The sequence below is a fragment of the Durio zibethinus genome, chromosome 19 (genome assembly GCF_047325235.1).
Source record: "Durio zibethinus cultivar Kanyao isolate XHJ-2024 chromosome 19, ASM4732523v1, whole genome shotgun sequence".
Classification (NCBI taxonomy): domain Eukaryota; kingdom Viridiplantae; phylum Streptophyta; class Magnoliopsida; order Malvales; family Malvaceae; genus Durio; species Durio zibethinus.
This window is the reverse complement of record NC_143180.1, coordinates 786052-801896: the sequence shown is the minus strand read 5'-3', so window position 1 is coordinate 801896 and position 15845 is coordinate 786052. Positions and strand designations below refer to the sequence as shown.

General features: G+C 36.2%; 3 protein-coding genes across 4 annotated transcripts; 2 read left to right on the top strand and 1 right to left on the bottom strand.

Annotated features, from left to right (window-relative positions):
* The first annotated feature begins 749 nt into the window (after window positions 1-749).
* On the top strand, window positions 750-2771 carry LOC111309711 (protein JINGUBANG-like). The gene has a single exon (XM_022908713.2). It carries the CDS (start codon window positions 1045-1047, stop codon window positions 2305-2307), a length of 1263 nt encoding a protein of 420 aa, XP_022764448.1. The 5' UTR covers window positions 750-1044; the 3' UTR covers window positions 2308-2771.
* Window positions 2772-6348: 3577 nt separating this feature from the next.
* On the bottom strand, window positions 6349-10461 carry LOC111310076 (ubiquitin carboxyl-terminal hydrolase 24-like). 2 transcript variants are annotated; one of them, XM_022909189.2, is made up of 7 exons: window positions 10090-10461; window positions 9081-9746; window positions 8742-8932; window positions 7910-8157; window positions 7374-7519; window positions 7029-7208; window positions 6349-6772 (listed from the first exon to the last, which is right to left on the bottom strand). In XM_022909189.2, exons 1-7 carry the CDS (start codon window positions 10102-10104, stop codon window positions 6575-6577), a joined length of 1644 nt encoding a protein of 547 aa, XP_022764924.2. In that variant the 5' UTR covers window positions 10105-10461; the 3' UTR covers window positions 6349-6574. The 2 variants fall into 2 exon arrangements, with proteins under 2 accessions (XP_022764924.2, XP_022764925.2); XM_022909190.2 differs by having other exon boundaries at window positions 7029-7205.
* Window positions 10462-11283: 822 nt separating this feature from the next.
* On the top strand, window positions 11284-15786 carry LOC111310077 (glycosyltransferase-like KOBITO 1). Its single transcript, XM_022909192.2, has 11 exons — window positions 11284-11817; window positions 12024-12173; window positions 12319-12371; window positions 12697-12805; window positions 12907-13041; window positions 13182-13226; window positions 13338-13525; window positions 13867-14008; window positions 14616-14662; window positions 14787-14874; window positions 15305-15786. The coding sequence occupies exons 1-11, from the start codon at window positions 11431-11433 to the stop codon at window positions 15599-15601; spliced, it is 1641 nt and encodes a 546-aa protein (XP_022764927.2). The 5' UTR covers window positions 11284-11430; the 3' UTR covers window positions 15602-15786.
* Window positions 15787-15845: the final 59 nt, after the last annotated feature.

Sequence of the window (15845 nt, the reverse complement as noted above, 5' to 3'; positions counted from 1 at the left end):
CCAAATAATAACAATCAACTTGATATTTCTTTTTAAATAAAAAGAGGGCATGTACTCACTTTTAAGAGATTAACTTGATAGTAGTCTCTGATTGTGAATCTTCAACTTAATTTTTCATATTCTCTAACCTTAAGGAAGATGAGAAAAAAGAACTTTATTTTTTTTTTTTGTTTCACAATAGTTAGGTTTTCTTTCATCTAATACTTCAGCCCTTTTTCTTTTACTAAATAATATCTTAATACACTGATAGACTTTAGTATTAATATAACCTAATTATTATTTGGGCTGGAGTATTACATTAGCATTACCTCGTCATCTTGTCTTGGTCTTCAAATATCTAATGCTGGCAAATTTGAAGACAGATTACAGTCCATTTTGTCTGAAAGATGTCCATTCCAAAACTTGTAGATTAGTTAAAAAAAAAAACAAACAACCAATGGGACTTGTTTGTCGAAACAAATTTGTCATTTTTTTTGTTTTGGATAGTACTTTTGCACAAACAAGCAATTATTTACATTGTATTGTTTTTATTTTAAGCAAATGAAATCACGCACTGAATGGAAAGAAAGCTTCTACCTTACTACCTTTTTTCACTTTTTTCCCTGTCCAGCTTCTTAGATCTGGAAATAAAAGGATTTGTACCAGGAAAAGCAAAAGAAGATGAAGATCCCATCAAAATGGGAGCATCCTGGAAACGGGGAAACTTGATATATGTCAAAATATAATTGGTCAAACGGCCAACAACATATAGAAAACGTCCGACAGCTCAATCCTCCATTAAAATACTAATAAATAAAATAGCGCCCGGTGGACCCTTTTCTCACTCCTACTTTTCATGAGCTAAAATTATATTTGTCAAAATAGCCGTTACAACTCATCCTCTATTCCGTTTATTCAGAATCTCTGTCTCTCTATCAAGAAATCCGTGCCTTTCTTTAGACCCCGCTCCTCAGTTTAAAGCTTTTATTTTTTGGGGGTTCCAAGCTTACTCTTTTTATAACGATACCCTCTCTCTTTCAGACAGGAGCGCATAGAATTCAAGAAATGGTTCTTACTACAATGGTTCCTTCTATGCAAGAAGCTGTCTTGTCTACTCCCTTATTATTATCTGCTTCAGCAAGTAGCAGGAGCATTAGCAGCACAAGCAGTGAAGTTGATGATAGCCCACCCGCATCACATCGTTTTGAGCTTCAAGATGTCACCAAATATGAATTTCCATGCAAAACATTATGTGGGTTTTCATGTAAATCATTGGCAGTGCTGTCCGGGCATATTGGTTCGGTTTCTTGCTTGGCCTTATGTGGGGAATTCATCTTAAGTGCATCACAAGGCAAGGATATTATAGTGTGGCAACAGCCTGACTTGAGGCAGTTCACAAAGTTTGGCCAAGGTGATGGCTCGGTGAAAGCGTTTGTGACTGTAGGCAACAAGGTTTTCACTGCACATCAAGATAGTAGGATCAGAGTATGGAAGGTGTCAAGAAGCTCAGAGAATGTGTTTAAGCTTGTCGACACACTTCCTACTACTAAGGACTATTTGGGGAAGTTCATGAAGCAAAGCAATTATGTCCAAACCCGTCGGCATCATAAGCGTTTATGGATTGAACACGCGGATAGTATTTCTTGTTTGACCGTCTGTAATGGGTTGATTTATTCAGGTTCATGGGATAAGACCCTTAAGGTGTGGAGGGTATCTGATTTGAAGTGTTTGGAATCAATTAAGGCCCATGATGATGCTATCAATAGTTTAGTAGCTAGCAAGGGAGTAGTCTATTCAGCATCTGCAGATGGGAAGATTAAGGCTTGGCGAAAAGAAGGGAAGACCTCTCATTCGTTACAGGGAATTTTGGAGGGTCATAAGGATGTTTCGTTGAATACAGTTGTCGTTTCTGAGGACGGAAAGTGGGTCTATGGAGCAGGTTCAGATGGGTTTGTTATGGGGTGGGAAGGGAATAGTGATTTTGTTAGTTGGAAATTGGTGAGTGAGACAAAAGCACACCATATGGCTATTTTATGTATGAGCCTGATGGGCGAGTTTTTGTGCAGTGGCTCAGCTGATAAAACCATTGGTATTTGGAAGCGAGAGGCTTATGGTAAACTTTGTAAAGTTGGGATCATAAATGGCCATGAAGGGGCAGTCAAGTGTTTGCAGGCATCACCCTGTAATGTTGGTTGTGGTTTCTTGCTCTATAGTGGAGGCCTTGACAAATCTATAAGGGTGTGGTGGGTGCCGATGAACTCTGCTAATAACAAGGATACCTCTACAGCAGCAGATAACACAGATCAGAAATCTATTGCCTTGTATTAGGAATATTTTCATCAATGTTTTTGTGGGTGGTGAAGCACTGCTTCCTTTTTATTTCTCTGTAGTGCTTCCGCAGTCATTTGTTCGTTTAGTTTTGATTCAGGCTGTGAACATTTATTGAAGCTTTTAGGAGATCTTGAGGTTGGTTTTTGGGGTTCAGGTCATAGTGTGCAGTTACTTAGGATAAAATTCTTCAGAGTGGTGTGATCAATTTTTCTATTTTATTATTGGTTCTTTTTCCTGGGTTGTCATTCACTTTTCTGGATTCTTGTAAAATGTAATTATTGGTTTGAGGAAAAATTCAAGCTATACAATAATTTGCATTTTTTTTTCGGTTGCATGATTGAGAATATAGTTAGCAGCTTTCATTTGTTTAATGAAGAATCATCGTTTATTGTTGGAATCGTGTGTTTGCTAATTAACGATAAAGAAATCAGGTAAATATCATAGAGATTATTGGGATTTCAATTATTGTTAGAATTTCAGTGTTTTAATCAAGGAATTAAACAATAATTTGTGGTGATTACATGATCGTGTTGGAGCTCTTATAAAATTTACTTATTTGAATCAGGTCCTTGAGGACAAACTTAGGCTTAATCAAGCGATGATTTCTGGAGTAGGGGCCACAGAACATGGCACTGTTACCATTGAACCTGACAAACTTCAAGGTTAATTAGGAAAATACTTAGATTATAGGTATAAAGAAACCTCAAAATGCTACTAACTCCTAAAGATAAAAACAGAAACAAACATTTTAACAAGCCTTTAAGAAAGAAATCTGTCTTAATTATATTGTGTGCTTCATCAATGTAAATATTCCTCTGCTTTTGTTGGATTAATGGACACATTTGTCCTTTACTTCGGACTAATCAAGTAGAAAATCGGGCTAAAAGTGTTTTAAATTTTTATACAGAATTTTCTGAGAAAGAAAGTGATTATTTCGAGCAACACACATCTTCCCATGTTGGATTCTTATATTCTTCCTTTCGTGGTTTTCTTCTGACCTGAGCATGCATTTTGGTAAGTGTTCCTAAAATGAAGCATGATTAGCAACAATCTTATGGCCTAATATCAGTGCTCAATAGTTAATACAGCAAATACGAGTACTTACCTTTCCATTTGGTTAAGAGCTTGACATAGTTTTCTCTTAGACCGGAAACCGCGAAGCATCAAGGAATCAATATGGTAATGGAACAGTTGTTTAATTGACTGTAAAGCAACCACTAAAGCTTGTTGAACCCGCAAGCAGCGAACCGACAATTGCTCTGCTCATACATACTTGTTTATCTTTTTTCCTGGTAGCCAAATGGAAACCATGGTGCTTTCCTGTCTGTATTGGACCACAGAAAGAGCACCTAGAACAGTTCCGTAGATTCATGAGAAAGGAAGCAAGCTACCATCTAAAGCAAACAAGTGAAGAGATGCTGCGACCTAAGCCAACCGTCCTTTAAGGACTTTGTACATGTGATTTGTTTAGAGCTTCTTTATAAGAATTTGGTATGCTATTTGTATATAACAATTTATTTTCCTTTGCTTCTTTTTATATAATGCTCAAACTCTTTCGAAGTTGGACCAGCATTCTTTGTTCCAAAAGAAAAGGACCACCCTTTGCTTTTGTGCATTTCTTTGAATTATATTGCAAAATTAAAAAAAAAAAAAAAATCAAAGTGGCCATCAAAAAGCAACAGTAAGAAAACTTTGAAGGAATGCAGCCAACTAATATTGTCTTTCAGAATTGTCCGGTCTGAGGGACCGTTACACAAAATGTTCAAGCAAATAATTGGTTATACTCTTTTAAAATGAAACATTTTAAAATTCAGCTCACTAAGTATACTTTTTTTAAAGAAATAGCATCAGTTTAATGGCTCATTAATTTTCATTAAAAAATTAATGAAAAAAAAAAAAACTTTAACTCCCAGACAACTAGGAATCCTACCATTGTTCCTGTAGAGATTTGCAATGCTCGCAAAGTACGATTTGGAATTGAAAGTCCAGTGTCTGCACATATTTACCAGTTTCAACATCCTGCCATGAACATTATCATCACAAAACTTCAATCACAATTCTTGGACAATTTAATATTTTATTCATTCAAAACAAGTTGGGATGAAATGTCAGATGAAGGAAGGAATGAAAACCAAATAATTGAAAAATCATAGTCTTAATGCATCAGATTTTGAGGTTTTCCATATTAACGCGCCTCAAATCAAGTACATTAACATCTTTGCCACAATCCTCATCTGTTGAAATGTTGCTTTGAAAGTCATTTCTCGATCATCATTCATTGAATAAATCTATGACCAATTTTAACATGAGGAATGTGTGCTATCTTGAACCGCTCTAGTCCTTTATTTCTCTTGCAGTGTTCCTAATCCTCTAGCAGAGGGCATTGACGGATGCTCAGTAGCAAACATGAGGGAGGTAGACCTTCTTTTGGTAGAAATGTGAGCTTTGGGCAGTCTGAGATTCTCAAACTTGGCAGAGAGTTGAGGTTTCTGAAGCCACTGGAGGGAGGATAGGTATCTCAAGTTTGGAAAATCTTCATTCATATCTCCTCCTGTGGAAATTAAGGACTCGACATCTTGACATCCACAAATGTTAAGTCCTTTAAGAGAAGCGAGCCTGTGCAATCCCCACTCCAATAATGGATTACATGTCTGAACAAACGAATTTGCAGTGTCAGAAACTCATCCTCCCATCCCAAGTGCACCTATCTGATGCTGGATGATGCTTAGCATTAATTACCATCTTTGAATTTTATTGTTAGAAGAATAAAAAAAGTTGATTTAAGAACCTAATGAAGGGCTTCGATACCACCATCACTATCTGCCACTCATGCACACCGTACTCAGTGCATTTCAGTGCCAGCCTCACTCTCATCATCATTAGCGTAAGCTATTTAGCCTTGAGCTTTCTTGATCCCAAATTTTTACCAAAAGATTGAATCAAGAAGACATAAGTTAAAAGCACTGTCTACAGCTCATATTGTTGCTTCAGTTCTGCGCGGTACCACCAAAGCCAAGTGTTCAATGTTCTTCCATAGATTGCCGTCCTCAGCTTCACAACTCTGCCAATTTTTCCTCGTCAATGTCTACTAAGTGCAGGGATGAACTAGCATCAAGGACACAGTATAGTCCCCAAAGTTTCAGCCCAACTAGCATAGTTATCTATAGGTTTTTGGTTATAATTAAGTTCTTATGATGAGCTGCATGGCCTTAATTTTCCATCCTGGTTTTTGATCATTTATTTAAATTTTTTCCCTCTCTCCTTTCTCAATTATATATTACCTGGAATGCGACAGCGGAAATGCTGTTGTTATTCAACCCTTGTTTGATTATAGTGTAATTAGATGCTGCAAATGAAGCAGGCAATTATAAAATAGTTACATATCCTTAATTTTACGTTAGAAAATGTTCTTTAGGAGATTGGCATATTATCCTTTTGACTACCAAGGTGTGATGGTAACATCAGCATATATTTCACAACAGACTTCTGTCCCTCCCTCTGACAACAATATATAAATGCATGGATGTTAACCCCAGGTTTAAATTTTTTAGATCCTTAATTTGAAAGTTATTTACCATAGTTGGACACACCGACTTCTCTCTAGCTTCCTTCGTTTTTTCTTCTGTTTCATTTTCTTTCCACCAGTATCTGACCTTGCATATGTTACAACTCATAGTAAGCTGTATTATCTCTCACTCCAATAATAACAATAAAGAGCATAAAACAATGAAATTAATGAAGCCAATTCTTCAAAAGCAAGCTTAGGATTTTTATGTATACATAAGAGTAGAATAATGCTTGTACCGTGCATATCGTATGCATGCATAATTTTTTAAGCCTAAAAGGACAATTCACCATTGTCTAGACCCATAGATATAAAGAGAAAAATGATCTCATCCGCCGTTATTAGAGTTTTTAGATTTCATGGGCAAAAAGAGACCGCATACCCCTTTAGAATACATTAACAGATAAAAAAGAAAAAAAAGGAAAAAGTGAGACATGTTGAAAATGAGAAAATAAGCAAAACAAAATCACAACTTAAGAACAAGAGCAAAATTTCATTAAATAGCAAGAACTTCCATACAGTTTGGTTATCATTACAAAAGACCTATATAAATCAGTTGCAGTTCAATTCATCATTTAAAGCCAAGGAGCGACCAACTGTTACAATAAAAGGAAAAATCACGGAGCCAATTCTGTAATGATGTTCCTGGCACATGCACACCATAGTATCATGTTGAGTATTATACGAACAAGGTATAAGTCATGCCTTCTGTGTTTGTTCGTAGAAGAGAACATATGCTTGGTCATGCAACACCTTGCTTGTCCCAATGGCCATGACAGAGGCATCATCAAATCGCAGCCATTGGCCATTGGGATAACGAGCATCAGCTGTATAATGTCCCTTAGAGGGCTCTCTTCCATGATGGGTTATTGTAGCGACAAGCTCATATTTTCGGCCCTATAAATAAAGCACAAAAAAAAAAACACATTGAATATAGCATTGGCTTGCTAACTAGTTAGGGGGCAAAAAAAAAGAAAAACAAGAACCTGAATATACCATCATTGTATAAGATACTATAGTAAAAGAAGACTTAAAGCAAGTCAGCTACTCAGCTTTGACTAACAGCTACTTCATATTTCACAATGTGAATTTGCACCATGCAAAATAATGCAATGCAGTCATATTTAAACAAGCGAATGAAGAGAAGTATTACCTCAGTGTATGGAGAAACAAGTAGCTCCCTACCCAATACCAATTCAAGTGGGAAGTGTACAGGCTTATGCAACTTGGCACTTCCCTGGCTTCCATAGCTAAAACGCATCAGGTGCAAAATCATTATCTTTGAAAGTGTCTGTATCTGGACAGATTTTTTGGCAGTGACAACACCAGCCTGCTGGGCATAAACACACAAGAATATCCAATCTATCACAATAATATTTAACATACAGGAAAAGATGAGACATATAACACAAACAAACACTCAAAAGTATTAAGATTTATACAAAAATAGAATATAGCAGCCAACAGCAAATGGAAACAATTCAAATAAAATAAATACCTTCTGAGCAGTTGATGCACGATATCCCTCAAGATATTCTGGTGCAGAGAACAGATGAAGTGCATCCTCAATAGTATGAACAGCGTCAGGGCAGATATCAAGGTGCAGCAATAGAAATGGTTGAACAGTAGCAGAAGCCTTGTTTCCTGCCCCACATAACAAATTAAGAAAAAGAAAAGATTAAAATGTTAATAAATGGTACCACAACCACATAACAGAGTGCAAAATCCACCCAAGAAACACAAACTAACATCTGGATATGACAGATGAACAAAACCAAGTTTGGATAAGTACATGTATTTCCACTTTACTTACGAATAAAATTTTACAAGCATAAACTGCTGGAATTATCTAGTTGACTTGTCTATGTCAGTGTTTAGCTTGTTTTAGCTATCTTTTGTCAGGTACAGTCATAAGGGGAAAAAAAAACACAGGTTGGTAAACCCCATAAATACTTGTAATCAAACAAATAACCCCATGAATTGGCTATTTTCATATCATCCAATAAACTTTGCAGCTATATCAAATGTCCCTACCTCTTGCCTTCACCACACTTTTCAACTGTCCTCCAAAAATATCACTTAGCTCTGAAGGAAGGAAGCTTTGAGTTCTTGTGACTGCTGATTTGTTTTTTGGTCCAACTGTCTCCCATTCATCATCTTCAAAAGAAGAAACTAGTGATGACCTGATCCCATTAGAGCTACTGGACTGCCCTTGAAGCTTAATCAATTCATCATGCATTTGATCCATGATAAAACTTAAAAATTCCTGAGCATCTTCCTGCCTAAAAAAGATGATAAATAAAAAATCATCAAAAAGTTATTACGGAAGACCAACAGTTGTCTAAGTTCCAAGACATTGACCATAGTAGACAGTTAAGTCTATTGATAATTCAGTTCACAAGGAAAAATCATCAAAAAGTTATTACAGAAGACAAACGGTTGTCTAAGTTCCAAGACATTGACCATAGTAGATAGTTAAGTCTATTGATAATTCAGTTTACAAGGATATACAAACATTTCAACCAACTGTAGTATTTCTTTCAATAAAATGCTGGTGAGGAAGCTGTAGCAAGGTGGACTAAATTACTATAGAATTGCCACCAAAAGCAAGGAGAGGGAATTAATATGAAAGATAACTCAGCTCTCACATAAATTTTAACATTCTGGAAAGGGTTAAAAGAAATCAAGAGGGCCAGGAATAGCATAGATGAATCCATGATCATGGAGGGTGATATTTCAATACTATCATGTTATCAAATAGTCAAGTTTTGTTATTGTAAGAGAAAGGGTCTACACAAAGCATGTTACTTGGGTCTGATAAAAAATACAACTAATGAAATAATACTGATGTATAAAGTATACAAACCTTGGCCTACCAGATATGCTACTTGGCACATCTGGGGTAAAACTTTTAAGGACAGCTTCAAACATGCCAGGGCTGCAAGGCCTACCGATCTCAAGGACTGTTGTATCTTTCTTCTTTACATCAGAATCGCTGGATGGCACATCAAAGTCAGATACAAACTCTGCAAAAGCAGTTAATGTTGGATAGCCAACCTATCAAATCAAAGCCAAACATAAGGAAGGTTAGTTGAATCTATTGACAAGTTCATCTTTACTTATCTTCAAATATAACGAATCATCAATTAAGATGGTTATCTATTAGTGCATAATTTCAAGGAAACAACATAATTATACAACAAACCTTGGGTATATTACGAAGTCTAAGTTGCTGCAAGAGCTGGACAAAAGGAGAACATGATAGAAGAGCCTGTACAGTGGCATTGAGAAAACATAAATTTCCAGAGTTGATTAAGCCTCGGGGAAATAAGTTTTTAACAACCATGGCTGCCTTCTGAATGTCTCCTTGAACAGTGCATACTAATGAATTATCAATCATCCCATTCTTATCTCTACCCTCTACTGTTTCGGTCTCAAGGACTTGAAATTTTGAACTTTGAAAATCATTCATGGGACTGTATTCATTTTGCAATAAGTGCAGTGGAGTTACACCAATGCTTTTTTTCAGTTGTTCTACACCATTACTGAGGCGAGAACTATTGCTGGAACTCTTTGTATTTCCATTTTCTTTTGGAGTTTGAAGTGTAGTTGAGGAACGATCAGCTGCTGTTTTTCTACTTTTTCCATCCTCAATTGGTGATGTTGAGGATAGAAATCCAACTGGCCCATTTGTGGAACTAGGCTTGTTGCTTAAATCGCCAATGGCACTACCCAAAGATCCTCCAGCTGCAAAATTCAAAGAACCAAATTGCCATTCTTTCTTTTCCACAGGTTTTTCAGCATTCCCAACTGACTGCTTTAACAGCAGTGACCTGGTTTCATCTTCAGTAAATGACCCAAATACGAATACCTGGTAAAAGCGAGGAAACAATGGAGCCACAATTCAGATTAGAGGCTAGGCACTTGATGCTTCATGCATGAGAAAGTTAAACATAATAAGGCTTGCCTTAAAAAGAGAAAAGGTAAAACGTCCTTTACATCATTCATAATGATAATTGTATATAGGTAAACCAAACCCACAATAAAAGAGGACGGCATAAGCAAGCATAAACCAATAAAAAAAAAAATCCTAAATTTTAAGTCCTGAACAAGATAACAAAAGTAAAGCCACCTGATAAGCAGCAATATTGTGTCCATTTAACAAAAACCCAGATATAAAAAAACAAGAATTAGAGGCAGGGAAGTGAACTAACCTTAGAATCAGTCATATTTTATACAAAGGGGGAGTTCGAGAGGTATCGAGAAAAGATCAAAGCCTAGGGCTTGAAAGGACCCTGAAGGAGCAGAAAAGAAAGAGGGTGCGATTGGAGAAGACATGAAAAAAGAAGGAACTTTGAAAGGGAGATAAAGAGAGAGCATTTAATGGAAGAACCCTCTCTCTGATCCTTTCAATTTCACCAAAACCAAACATCGACTGCTTCAAAAATCCCACTCACACCAAGTTTGAATCCTTTACTTATTTAGGCAACTCTTTTTTTTTGTTTTTGTTTTGATTGATTTCTAGGGTTAGGTTTTTTGAGGGTAGATGGAGGGGGGGGGGGGGGGTTACTGCTTGTATTGCGGATGAAGCTGCTGTTTTGAAAGGTCTCGTTTTATAAAAAAGCAGCTCAAATTTACAAAAAAAGAAAAAATAAAAAAAGATTATTCACTTAGTATGTAATTTAATGTAATTAGCAGTAGCAGTATTTACAAATTTAATTTTTTATTCAATTAATGGTAGCTATACTAATGCTATAAGGAGGGTCATATAAAAAATCAACAAAGGTTTTTAAAGTATGATTTTGGGGCATAAAAGGAGAAATTATCACATTTTACTAATAATAAATTTAGATTAAGAGAAATTTCTTGAATTACGTAATACTAGTATTATATTTTTACTTTTTCATAAATAATTGTTCACATTCACCGTATAAAAAAAAATACTACAATAATTAACTTTTTTACATTGAAATTGTCCTTTTCGATTAAGAAAAACAAAAGATACAAAAAAATTTTAATTTTGTGTAAAAAAAAAAAAAGAATTGCAAGAGCACTAATAACTAGGAGACATCTCCATTATAGTACTTATATAATGCTCCAAAATTATATAATATTTTATACAATATTTCTTCCATTATATATTTTTTATTTTTTTTAATGTCTTAAAATTATTTTTTTATTTTTTATATATTAAAAATCACTAAACATAAAATTAAAAAAAAAATAAAAACTTAATGTTAAACATATCAAAATCAATGTTTTTTCTTAAATTTTATGAAAGTCAATTTAAAAAATGTACTTATCTTGCTTGCAAATAGGAAGAAGTAAAATTGAAAGTGAAAAATGAAAAATCTTTAATTATTTAAAAAATAATGAATAATAGGAAAAAGAGGGAAAAAGGAAAACTTGCTATTTGGTAATATAGCCCAGCCAGCCGGCCAGTGGGAGAAATACAAAACGGCCCAAACGACTCACTCAACGTTTCTTTGGCACTTGAAAATTCCTGGGTCTCCTCCCTCTGGCCTCTGCTGCCTGTCTCCACCATCACCGTCACGATGCCAAGCCACCACCATCACCACCACCACCGCTCCACTCCTTTGCTCTCCTCCTCCACATCAGCCTCCTCCACCACCCAATCCTTCCTTTCCAAGCTCCTCCTCCTCCTAACGATCCTCCCTCTGTCTTTGGCTGCCTTAGGCTTCGTTCTCCAGTGGCGCGGAGGGGGTGTATCCGATCCCACCATTGCCACATCCTCCGCCACTTCCCGATGGGCACCACGTGGGTCCCACCACGAGATCTTCCCTGGCATGGAGACTTTCTCATCTCTCTCCCCTAAATCCCATTCTTCTTCTGATTGCATCAATCTCGGTCGTAGCTCTTCCCCTTCTTTCCCTTACTACGGGGACTGGAAATTTGGTTTTGAATCTAATTTAAAACCAAGGGTATGCCTTTTTTTCTTCTTCTTTTTTGTTAGGGAATGATCTGGACCTGGTCCCGTTGAATTGTCCAATATTGGCTTTGATCCGTATCAATGTTTTGGATTTTTGGTCCAAATTTTTGTTATTCAATTAATCGAGTTACAAATTTTTATCTTTCTCCCAATGACCCTTGTTTATAACCGTCAGCTGTGTTGCTTCTCACATATCAGATCTGTATTACAACAAGTACATCAGCTGGCTTGGAGCAGATTTTGCCATGGATGTTTTATCATAAGGTTATTGGAGTTGCAACCTTTTTCCTCTTTGTGGAAGGGCATGCTGCATCTCCCAAAGTTTCTAGTGTTTTGGAATCTATTCCCGTGAGTTTATGAAGCCTTTGGCTTTTCCTAATTTAGTTTTGCTCTGTTTTTTCTATCTATAAGTAGAACTGTTCCACCTGATTGACCTATGGCTGTTGTTGATCCGAATTGCTTATAGCATAAGTTTTATGTTGTTGCTTTTCAGGGAGTAAAAGTTATATACAGAACAAAAGAGCTTGAGGAGCAGCAGGCTAAAAGGTCAATTAGCTTTTCTCGTTTGATGATTGTAATACATCTACTGGATCCTAAAGCTAAAGTGACAGCATAGTTTTCTAGCTTTTTTTAAATAGTAGTTTAGCTAAATGTGGAGGCTACTGGTGATAAATTGTCTTTATTTTGCCTTTATTTCTTGCTTTCTTTCATTATATTTGTGCACATGGGTTTACCGCATCATCTGTTTCTTTTCCAGTTCTCTAGGGACAAGTCCCTTATTTTTGGTCAAAATGGTTTATGTTTTGTAACTTTATTGCCAGATTTTCTTTACTTTATCTTCATTCTTTTGGCATTTTTATGTGGTTATCAGCCGGATCTGGAATGAAACATGGCTTTCAAGTTTCTTTTACAAGCCTTGCAATTATGAGCTATTTGTGAAGCAGTCTCTCAATATGGAAATGGCCATTGTCATGGCAAGGGTATGCTGTATCAATGGAAATACTTTGTTATTTGTGATCACTAGCACAGTAGTCTTGACCTTATTCTGATAAGTTTATTCTTTTGATTCTAAAAATATAAGGATGCTGGAATGGACTGGATACTTCATCTTGACACTGATGAGTTAATACATCCAGCTGGTGCAAGAGAATATTCTTTGAGGCAGTTGTTGCTTGATGTGCCTAGCAATGTCGATATGGTCATATTTCCAAATTATGTGAGTGGCATTATATAAGTAGTAAGAAAGGATATTAATATCGGAACTTGGAAGAGGTGGCTATGATAGTATATCTTGTTATTCATTTGGAATCTTGGCCTGTGATGTTTGATAGTGGAATTTTTCTTCCTTTTGTTTAGGAGAGCAGTGTTGAACGAGATGATATCAAGGATCCTTTTAGCGAGGTAAATTTTCCTTGTCCATTTTCCTTGCTTTTCATTAGTTCAGTAAATTGAATGGCTGAAGTTAGGCTTTGGAGTTTTGCACGTGGCTTACTTTTCTATCAATGCAAACAGGTATCAATGTTCAAGAAGAACTATGACCATCTTCCAAAGGACACATATTTTGGCATGTATAAAGAATCAACTCGTAGTAATCCAAACTATTTCTTGACTTATGGGAATGGGAAAGCTGCTGCTCGTATTCAGGATCATCTTCGTCCAAATGGTGCTCACAGATGGCACAATTATATGAAAACTCCACAGTATGGTGACTCTGTGTACTCATAGAATCAGATAACCTGACACAATATGAGAATCACACATGCATATCTCATAAATTCTTGTGTAATTCAATATACTTGCATATCGGGGTGAAGGGTGGGGGAGGTAAGGGGTGGTTGGGGCCTTGAGGTTGGGGATGGGGGGCATCTTGATCATTGATAATGAGAGCAAGTTTTATGTTGGCATCATATCATGGATAAGCATGTTATATTTGACTACTTGAGAAATAACATTTGCTTATATTCAGATCAGTTTCTGTCTGTTGGTACATACAAATGGCAATTCTGAACATAATTATACTTGGTACAATTTTTTTTTAAAGTGAAATCAAATTGGAGGAGGCTGCTGTTCTACACTACACATATGCCAAATTTTCAGACCTAACATCTAGACGTGATCGGTGTGGCTGCAAACCTACCAAGGAAGACGTCAAAAGATGCTTCATGTTGGAATTTGATAGAGCTGTAAGTTTAGCACCTTCTGTTATTCTCTATTTTGGTATATTTACCATGCTATTCATGAGTTGTAGTAAGTATTGGAATATGGGAAATGCAACAAACTATAAAGGCAGTAAACCTCGGGGATATGAATTATGAACTAGATATTTACCACTGTGAAATAAGGACTTTTGGTATTATGTTCTATTTTTTATTTTATTTTATTTTATTTTTTGAGAAATTAGGAGATCCTAAATTAAAGGGGAAGACTATTAAGGACATGGATCTAGGTTGCTAGAAGCATTGATAAAGTCCCAAGCAATTCATAAGGCAATATGATGATGCATCTGTTTTGCGGTTAATGTTCCTGTGAGTTGGTGACTGCCAAGTGAGTATAATGTGGCATGAGTCTGCACCATCTTGGCTCTTGATTTAAAAAATCCTATGTTGCCCAGCTGTTTCCTCTTTTTCCATCATTCTTAGAGCATGGACCAGATGTTGTGGGGTGAATTTTGTGGTGTATGTGGTTGGATTGCTCTCTGATGTATAGTTGTGCTTAGTATGATTGCTTGTTTTGGATATCATTTCCTTCTAACTGTTGTGTCATTGTCTATTCAAATGTTATTTGTTGCAGGCATTTATAATTGCTTCAACTGCAACAGAGGAAGAGATGCTTAACTGGTATATAGTTGAATGCAGGGTGTTTTCTTTTTTTCTTTTTTTTCTTTTTTTTTGGGGGGGGGGGGGGGGGGACTTGAATCTAGTGTGTGTCTGATGTAGAACTATTGGCTTCTGGTTTTTGTAGGTACCGTGAACATGTTGTATGGGGTGAAAAAGACCTAAGACTAAAACTCCTGAGAAAGGGGATTTTAACTCGCATATATGCTCCAATGGTAAGGACAGTTATTAGCAATTTTGAAAATAAGAAATCACAGGAAATTAAAACTGCTTTTATAAGCATTCATCTTAGAATTCAGTTTGAGATGATTTATGAGTAGTAAGGAGTAGGAACTTATCAGCCATGATACTTAACTTGAATGGATGTGCTAGCATATATAGGTTCTGGTGCAGTGCTGGAAGGGTATCAAGGTGATTGAGGGTAGTTACTTGTTAAAATTAAAAAGAGCAGAAATTCAAAAATTTTATAAGTGGCTGACTCGTCTAGGAAATGCATGGAATTTTGGACCTTTAGATTCTTTTTACAGATCAATAATATGTTTTACAAGTTGTATTTGTACTTTGATAATGCGCTTCTCAAATTTCTCTGCCTTGACTTATCCTCTTCTCCTCTTCCTATTAATGTTCTGTCTTTTGCTGTCTCAGGCCATAATACAAGGTTTGAGGGAGTCTGGCGTCTTCACCTCTGTTATTGAAACTGCCCCCACTACTCTTTCAAGGGACATGTTTTTAGCATCCATTGATAGTAGTAACTCATCGAGAGCTGTTCCTTCTGTGTCTTTGGCTTCAAGAAAGATTGGTAGAAGCAGAGAGCACCAAGCATCTACGAGGAAGGTGCTGGAAATTGAAGCTAGTGCAGCTCATGAAGCAGCTGTTCCACCATTGTCACCCCCAGTATGGAACATGACCACCTCCATTGATGGTGTGAATGCTTTTACTTAAAGCAATTTTCATCTTGTGGTCTATACTAACAGAGAGATTTCTGCTATACAACTTGATGTTGAGGCAAGAAATCTGGTATTGTAACATTTTTCTGTAGATGCCACAGTATTGACATTCGAGGTTGTCATTATTATTTCTTAGTCATTTGTAGTGAATGTAAATTTCAATTTTATGTTTTTTTTAAATGTTGTTACAAGATTAAAGTATTAACTAAATAATAGTTTACCTTTAAAAAATACCATAT